At 39.1% G+C, this 9,242-nt stretch overlaps 1 protein-coding gene across 1 annotated transcript; it reads left to right on the top strand.

The window, feature by feature from the left end:
- Positions 1-535: 535 nt before the first annotated feature.
- Positions 536-6,907, top strand: prpf19 (pre-mRNA processing factor 19). The gene is made up of 16 exons (XM_037675862.1): positions 536-710; positions 911-1,060; positions 2,570-2,646; positions 2,977-3,118; positions 3,226-3,299; positions 3,391-3,456; positions 3,555-3,596; positions 3,708-3,782; positions 3,875-3,950; positions 4,039-4,148; positions 4,294-4,449; positions 4,539-4,608; positions 4,695-4,868; positions 5,065-5,147; positions 6,105-6,210; positions 6,286-6,907. The coding sequence occupies exons 1-16, from the start codon at positions 692-694 to the stop codon at positions 6,381-6,383; spliced, it is 1,518 nt and encodes a 505-aa protein (XP_037531790.1). The 5' UTR covers positions 536-691; the 3' UTR covers positions 6,384-6,907.
- Positions 6,908-9,242: the final 2,335 nt, after the last annotated feature.

Raw genomic sequence — 9,242 nt, 5'->3', positions numbered from 1 at the left:
GATCTGCACTGTATTTGATGGGTGTCTCCATGTTTATTAGTGTTATGTGATCTCTAGGGCTACATAAACATCAGGGTGGTGGTACTGAAGTTGGCAAAAGAGAACCATTAAATACTGCATGTCATAACTGCATAAATTGAAATGCTTACCCATCAAGTGGACCATTCCTAACGGCTGCAAAAAGTCATTATAAATGTCTGTTCTGCAGTTTAAGTATTTTTGCAAGTGTAGTGTATTTACCCTGTAGACAATTGTAAAAATGTGACAAGTATCTACAAAAATAGCAATAGCCTGTTAAACTTTAAACTGTGTAACACTTATATTACTAACTTTATCAAATAAAAGATACAGAAAGGTAATCTCTAATACAATAAAATGTATCTAACACACATCTTAAAATATTTTTGTTGATTTTGTGTGTGGGGGAAACTGTTCTTAGGATCTCCCATATTTTCGCTGTGCAGTTAGTATTTCTACCAGCAGGGGGCAGTGATGGACAGACGAGTTTTTCGTGATGCAGGAAATCGGCAAAGAAGAAAACGGAAGCAGTTCCTTTTATAGCGGCAATGAAAGAACAGCGTGCTGCTTCCAAATAGCAAAATATAAGTGTACAAAAGTAGGAACAAATCATAAGGTGCCGAGTAAGCATAATTCACTTTTAGGAGGAGACTATTAGGACCACATTGGGAAGATGTCTTTGGTTTGTGCGAGTAAGTAGAGCTGATTTCACTGCAAAGACGGATCCTCTTACGTTAGCTTGGCACAATGCTACAAGCTAATGTTGCTAACGTTAGCGGCCACAGAAACCGCCTTCTGCCTCCGAGAGTTTTACTCGGGGCTTTTTTTTAGCGGTATATATGATATTATCTGGGTTGTAAGCGGTAGCTGCATTTGTTTTTATTCGTTTCAGTCTGCAACGAGGTCCCGGAGCACCCGTGCATCTCCCCGGTGTCCAATCATGTGTTCGAGCGGAGGCTGATCGAGAAGTACATCGCGGAGAACGGGACGGACCCGATGAACGGACAGCCGCTGTCCGAAGAGCAGCTGGTGGACATTAAAGGTAAATTAAACTCCCAGTTTGACCCACTGGAAGGAATGTTTAGTCTCTAAGTGAGGTTTTGGAGTACCGAGAATAAACCCTGCAAATGTGACTGTAGCTCGTTCTGATCAACCTGAACGTGATTCATTGTTTACTTTCACTTTAAAAAAGAGGCAGCTTTAACAGTCCTGTTAATCTCTTTACTACTTCCCTGTTAAGTTATTGCATGATTTATTTTTATTTCTTTTATGCATTTTTAGTATAAACTGCTGTAGCTAATGATACATTATTTGGAAAGCAAGTGGCAGATATATTTTCCCACTGAAGTAAATGTGTTTAGTTAGAAATAAATACTAAGATTACTAAACTATACCGTATATTCAAACCTATATGTTTCATCAGTCTGAGGAGCTGCAACAAACTCAGTCTTGTAAATAGCACTTTCCCATAGTGGGTCCATCAGTTTGATGGTGCTCAGATTGTTTCTGGAGGCCTTCTCCCCCGCCTACGAGTCGGCCTGGCCTTGCAAACAAGACTGACAGCACGACAACAGTCCAGGCTTGTTTGTTTTTGAGCTTTCTGGGAGGGAGAAAGAAAAACATCAGCAGAAATACAAAAAAGTTAAGTCAGGTCCTCTAGACAGGTAAAAAAAAAATAATAATTTGTCGAAACGTCTCGTCCTTCATCCGAAAGACTTCTTCAGTCTGAGGTGCTGTATTCAGCTCAGTCTTATAAATAGCACCTTCTCAGAGTGGATCAACCAGTTTGTTGTTGACATTCAAAACCAGCTGTTCACATGATCAAGATTGTTGATCAGCCTAACAATGGATCATTAGCACACTGATGGCTGTTTACTATTCACAGGGGGCTGAGTGATACTAGCAATCACAGCATTGTAAGAGGGGGACAATTGAACATGGAGGCCTCCACCCCTGTTTAATGATGGACAAAACTAATAACAAAATCTTTTCACAAAGATGGCCTCCTTTACTCCTCTCTCAAACCATTGTTCTTCTCTATCAAGGATGTGAACATCTTCATCCCTGAAAGAGTGACCGCTGGTCTGGAGACGAGTGTAGACCGCAGAGTCCTGGCCTGTGCTGGGCCATCCTTTTGGCCAGTGGCTGTTTAGTTTCCCCAAACTAAACAGGTTTAGTTTGCTTCCTTGCTTTCCAAATAATGTATCATTAGCTACAGCAGTTTATACTAACTAGATGGGTTTTTTGAACCCGTCCAAAGGACCTGACTTAACTTTTTTGTATTTTTCTACCTGTATTATTGAGCATGCATCAGGTCATCAGCAGAAATATTTTGTTGACACTGATTTATTTTAGAAATTTAATTTTATTGAGTAACCAGCTAACTGGTTCATTTATGATCAAGAGGGAGTTTCTCCTATTATCTTTAATAAGTGCAAGAAGTATGTTGAATAACGAACACATCTTGGGTTAGGGACAACGTGTAGGGAGGTTGAACACAAATCAAACGTTGGAATTTATTTATTATAAATTTTGTTTGTTTTTATTTTAGTGACACATCCTATTAGACCAAAGGCTCCGTCCGCTACAAGCATCCCTGCCATTCTCAAGTCTCTTCAAGATGAGTGGGTAAGTACTGAAACACACAAGAGGTGGTACATCTAAAACAACTAAATGCCGTATATTCTGGTTCAAACTTGCTAATATCCTGGACACTTGTACCTGGAGCAGACCTGTTCTTTTGAACTGGTTTGTATACAACAACCACAGTTAGGAAAAAGATGTCTGGTCAAAAGTTTCAAATGTGTCGCACTCAACTTGCTTTTTGAAGTAATTTCATGACTTTAGCAGAACCAAAAAAACCTGCACTCTTTTTTTAAATTGTTTTTATTTTTGTAATATAATTTTTTTTTTTAGTTTCAAGAAAATGTGGTCACTTTTTTTCTTGTTGTGTGCTAGGATGCTGTCATGCTTCATAGCTTCACCTTGCGGCAGCAGCTCCAGACAACTCGCCAAGAACTCTCACACGCCCTTTATCAACATGATGCCGCCTGCAGAGTCATCGCTCGACTCAACAAGGAGGTCACTGCTGCCAGAGAAGGTTTGTGTGTCCTCCACTGACATTCATCTATATTTATATCAATGTATATTTACTCCACATCAGCTCATGCATAATCTTATCTGGATGATTTTTGCATCTTTTTACAGCTCTTGCAACACTTAAACCTCAAGCTGGACTGGTGACCCCTCAAGCAATCCCCACATCTCAGCAAGCTGCAGCAGTGAGTTAATGACTTGTAGTTTATTAAATCATTCATCACATGTGCCGTTTGCCTTTAGCCAAGTCTAATTGTCTGAAATATTGTATGTCAGGGTGCTGGTGGAGAGCCTATGGAGATCAGTGAACAGGTGGGAATGACTCCAGAGATCATTCAGAAGGTACGATCCGTTTCTGTTGCCTACAGATTTTTATTATTATATCATTAATTATTTCTATAGCCTGTCTAATTTGCTTACTTGTGTATTTTTATGTACAGCTCCAAGACAAGGCTACTATCCTCACCACAGAGAGAAAAAGGGTATTCTTGTCTCTTTTTACAGCCATTTTCTGTTAACTCCATCTTGTGTATGCACTGAGTAAACTCACTAACCATTGTGATGATGTATAATTTATACTTGTATTTCTTTAGAGAGGAAAAACTGTTCCAGAGGAGCTGGTCAGAGCTGAGGATCTCAGCAAATATCGCCAAGTGGCCTCACACGCTGTAAGTGGGAACTTTGCGGAATCAGGGGTGAAACTGTTCAGATAATGTATTTGATGCAAATAGTTTCACTTTTCTGATTTATTTTTCTTCAGGGTCTTCATAGTGCCAGTGTTCCTGGCATTCTGGCTCTGGATGTGTGTCCCTCAGACACCAACAAAGTGCTCACAGGTAGAGTGAGCCTTTCAGTTCATGTTTCTTTCATTGCAGTGTCACATTCTGAGAAAAATCAGACGTTGACGTCCCTGTTTTCTTCCAGGTGGAGCTGATAAGAACGTGGTGGTGTTTGACAAGAGCGAGGAGCAGATTGTGGTGACTCTTAAAGGTCATACCAAAAAGGTCACCTCTGTCATTTTCCATCCGTCTCAGGTGACATTTCCTGTTTTTCTTGTTCTATTCATTGACAAGAATCCAAATCTTCACATAGATCCATTAAAGAGTAAATGTGCCAAATACGATTTGTATTTAAATCCATTGTTTTTGTTGCTCTTAACTTTTTTTTTTCCTTCTCTAGTCGATGGTCTTCTCTGCCTCTCCTGACGCCACCATCCGTGTGTGGTCTGTTACTGGTGGCAACTGCGTACAGGTGGTGCGTGCCCACGAGGCAGGTGTCACTGGACTCTCTCTGCACGCCACTGGAGACTACCTGCTCAGCTCCTCTGAGGATCAGGTGTGCTTGCAGCTTAAATCACTAAACTAATGATCAAAATCTCGTGTTAAACTGCTTCGTCTTACTGACTTTGTTGCATCGTTCTGCAGTACTGGGCCTTCTCTGACATCCAAACTGGTAGAGTTCTCACCAAAGTTACTGATGAGAGTGCTGGCTGTGGTAAGAGCATCAGTATTTGCTTTAGCAACTGACCACTTGCCTAATGCCTTCTGTCGCCTAATAATGGTTCTGTTTGGGCTCCGTAGCGCTCACGTGCGCGCAGTTCCACCCTGATGGTCTCATTTTTGGCACTGGCACGGCCGACTCCCAGATTAAAATTTGGGATCTGAAAGAGCGCACCAACGTGGCTAACTTCCCCGGCCACTCTGGACCCGTCACCTCCATTGCTTTCTCTGAGAACGGATACTACCTGGCCACAGGTGAGGAGTGCAGGCTGTATTCTTCACATTACAGATGTTTATCTTTGATGCGCATATGCCTGTGAAGTTGGAGGACAATATATATTATACATCACATTCATCTGACCGCTGTTAATTTAAATTTTTATGGTTCCGTATTTATATTCAGTTGTGGACAAACTTTAATTGCTAACATCTGTGCTGTTATTTTTTTCAGGTGCTCAGGATAGCTCTGTGAAACTGTGGGATCTGAGGAAACTGAAGAACTTCAAGACCATCACTCTGGACAACAACTATGAGGTAATAAATTCTCATTATTCTCCTGGTTGCGGGAAAGAAACCGTTCAGTTGTACAAATAAATGAGTTGTCATTAATGTGATGCTTGAGCCAGCAGCCTGTGTAAAGCCTGGCCTGAACTACATCGTTCTGGTCGTGAGAGCAGAAGTGTGCTAACACTGTTTAATGCATGTTCATGTGGCGCACTGAGTAGGAGGATCTGTTGTTAGCAGATACAAGTACTAGCTATCAGTGAAAGCTTTTTTAGAGGATGTTTTGAAAACCTGGGGAATATGGGGAAATTTTAAGGGTTTTACTCGTTCATCTGCAACAATAAACAAGCAATTATTGTGATTATCTGTTATTATCTAGATTTACAAATGGCACTATCCTGTCTGAATTTCAAGTCAAAAGTCAGTCACTTTATTGTCAAAAACTGCAATATGTACAGAACGTACACAGGATTGAAATTACATTACTCTCAGACCCCGAGAGTTTGCACACATAGTACAAAATGTGCTGCAAATAAGGGTACAGAATGAAGTGTCTTAAATCGGACAGTGTAACACTGAACTTTACTTGTAATCTAAAGGTTAATGAGTTGACAAGTAAATTGGTATATTAGGAGCAAGCCAGCTTTTTCTCGCTGCTTCCTGTTTTTATTTCTCGCTGAATGCTTTAAGATTTGTAGCTCTGAGCTACAAAGTACCATATTTTTCGGACTATAAGGCGCATTAAGCGAAACAAAACAGTCGGATAAGTCAAACTTTATTCAACTCATTCACAATAACCACATCAAATCGGTTTGAGGTCAGTAAGCACAAACAGAATTAATACATGAGGTGCACCGGATTATAAGGCTCACTGTCAATTTTTGAGAAAATTAAAGGATTTTAAGTGCGCCTTATAGTCTGAAAAATACGATACAGGCACAATTAATGTGATTCCCCTTAGATCTCATGTTACTGTTTGTGTTTCAGGTGAAGTCCCTTGTGTTTGATCAGAGTGGTACCTACCTGGCTGTCGGAGGGTCTGACATTCGTGTGTACATCTGCAAGCAATGGTCTGAGGTTCTCAACTTTACAGGTGAGGTGAAAAAAAATCCCCTTCACTGACCGTGCATCATCTATGAGACCATAATCTCTATTTTTTATGTTGTAGACCATACAGGATTGGTGACTGGAGTGGCCTTCGGAGAAAATGCTAAGTTCCTGACCTCTGCAGGAATGGACAGAAGTCTCCGATTTTACAGTTTGTAGAAGAGCAGGAATTCAACGGTGAAAGTAGGAGGCTGGATCGGTCTGTTTGAGCAATCGCTTTCCTGTGTGATTTTAGAAAACAAACAAAATCATTTACTGTTTTTGTTGTGTTGGTCATTACCAGGAAAGAGATCACATAAAAACATCTGCATTTTTTTTTAACCTCAGCAGTATGGTAAGTGTAACATTTATTGGCTTTGTGAGTTTAAAATCTAAATGATGTGGAAGTGAAAACAAAAGCCAGTATAAAATTCCTGTCCTGTTGCCAGCAGTTTCAATTTGTAGTTTTATTTTTGTTTTTATTTTTTTTTATTGTGTGTGGGGGAGCTTCAGTTTCTTGTGATATATCTGCAGTGTATTCTGTTAAAAAACTTCTACAATGATGATCTACTTTGCTTCTTAATGTAGACCAGCTTCATGACTGTTGTTTCTAGGTTCAAAAGAGGGAAAACATTTAGTGATCTACAATAACGTAAAAGATGAACGGGTGTAGTAGATGCATTTGCTTCTGGTGGAAAAAACTTGTCTCATTTAACCTTTTAGATTCATTTCTCATTTTATTTGTTCCATTTGAAGATTTTTTTTTTTCCTCTATTGTAAATTTGTCATTACGCACCTCTGCCTTTGATGATAAAAATAAAATATCTTTTACAAATTATTCCAAAAATTCCAATGTATCATGTTTATCAGGTGTTAACATGGGCCACTTGAAACCACTGCAGCTGCTACAGGCTAGTTTCGTCATAGCAAGTAGCTTCAGCATTGAATAATGGAAATTAAATAGGTTTGCTTTTCAAGTGTATACATTATTACAGTTTAAATTAATGATTAAATGTGATTTAGTTCACTCATGTAAGAATGGGTCCTGCATTCTCATTCATTAAACCTTTATTTATACACGTGGTCTCTCCTGGGGACTCATTTACCAGAGAGACCTGTTTTTAACAAAGTGATGACAGTAGACGATCATAAAAGAAGCATACCAATTGAGAAGAACAAATGAACGACAATGGTATTAAAAAACAAAAAGACCAGCTAGATTGTAAAGCGATGTAGAATACTAAAAGAGGAACATGTCTCCTTTAAAGTTCAGGGTTTGATAGGTTTAGGCAATAGTTTTGTTAGAAAGTTATCTTTGCATCTAAAAATCATGTATAGTTTCAAATCTCTTTCATTAAAATGCTAGGTCATAATTATGAGAGATGATTTTGAGATTCTAAGTCAGGGGTGTCAAACTCACTTACAAAAGGGGGGCCACAGTTAAAACCTTTTTCAAACTAAGGGCCAGTTTCAGAATCTGCATTAACTCATGTTAGATACACAACATCTTTTCTTGTCACAGGTTCCTCAACAAGAGTTTGATTGGTCTCATTTGATGTTTTCTGTTGCACGTTTGACATCATCATCAAAGACTACTGAAAAAAGTTAAAGTGATAAAAGTAGTATTCTTGGGAGCCAGATAAGATGTCATTATGTCATTGAGGGCCACATTTGGCCCCCGGGCCTTGAGTTTGACACGCATGTTCTAAGTCATAATTTTTAGACCGTATAAAATATGGAGGAAAAAAAATTGGTAGAAATGAGTTTCTAGTTTTATTGACCTTTTTTTTTTAGCTTTGCAAGTTAAATCAATTTCAATTGAGTTTATTTACATAGCGCCAAGTCGTAACAGGAGTTGTCTCAAGGCACTGTACAAAAACATTCTCACACAAAAAAGGCCAATTTATTAAAAATGATATATATCTAAAGAAGCCAGCAGATTGTGTTGAATCTGCAGTCTCCCATCCTGAGCAAGCACAAAGGCAACAGTGGAAAGAAAAAACTCCCTTTGAACAGGAAACAAACTGCCAGCAGAACCAGGCTCAGGACAAGTGGACATTGCTTTGACCAGCTGGGTTTGAGAGGACGGGAAGAAACAAACAGAATGGTGGGTCCATGTGTACTTTCTGTCAGGGGAAAGGCAAAAAAACATGTTAAGAACAGAAATAATTACAAATAAAACAGAGTAGAGCAAGTAAAGAACAGCAGAGTGAGGAAATGTGGTCGTTTTGTACTCAAGCAGTCTATTAGCATCATAACTAAGGGATAGATTAGGAAACCCATGCCGAACTGTACAGGATTTATCATAAATGAAAGACTTCAGCCTATAGTCTTAAAAGTAGACGGTGTCGGCCTCATGGACAGAAACTGGAAGTTGGTTCCACAACTGAAAGCTCATGCCTCCCATTCTACTTTTGGAAACTAGGAACCACAAGTAAATCTGCAGTCTTGACAGTGAAGTGCTCTGTTAGGAAAGTAAGGAACAATGTGTAATATATGATGGAGCTAGGTTGTTGAGAGCTTTGTATGTTAGAAGATTTTAAATTCTCTTCTGAATTTGACACGGAGCCAATGGAGAGAAGCTAAAACTGGATCTCTCTCCAACTGGCAGCAGCATTATGGATCAACTGAAGACTTTTTAAAGAAGTTTTTGGACACCCAGTTAATAAACAATTGCAATAATTTAACCTTAGACGTGATAAATGCATGGACCAGTTTTTCTGCATTATTTATGGATCAGATGTTTCTACTTTTAGTGATACTGCAGGTGGAGGAAAAGCAGTTTAATGTGGGGGTTACAAGACATATCCTGATTTAAAGCAACATCAAGGTTTTTACATTAGAACTGGAGACCAAATTAATGCCATTCAGAGGAAGTGAAAGGCTGCAAAGTTTATTCCTAAATTAGGTCCAGAAACAACAACTATGTCTTGTCCAAGTTTAAAAGCAGAAAATTAAGACTCATCCAGATTTTTACATTGAAGACATGCTTGTAATCTAAGTAACAGATTGGATTCATAGGGTTTCATGGACAAATAA

The sequence above is a fragment of the Nematolebias whitei genome, chromosome 4 (assembly GCF_014905685.2).
Source record: "Nematolebias whitei isolate Nwh7 chromosome 4, NemWhi1, whole genome shotgun sequence".
Classification (NCBI taxonomy): domain Eukaryota; kingdom Metazoa; phylum Chordata; class Actinopteri; order Cyprinodontiformes; family Rivulidae; genus Nematolebias; species Nematolebias whitei.
This window is presented reverse-complemented; position numbering and strand designations above follow the sequence as displayed.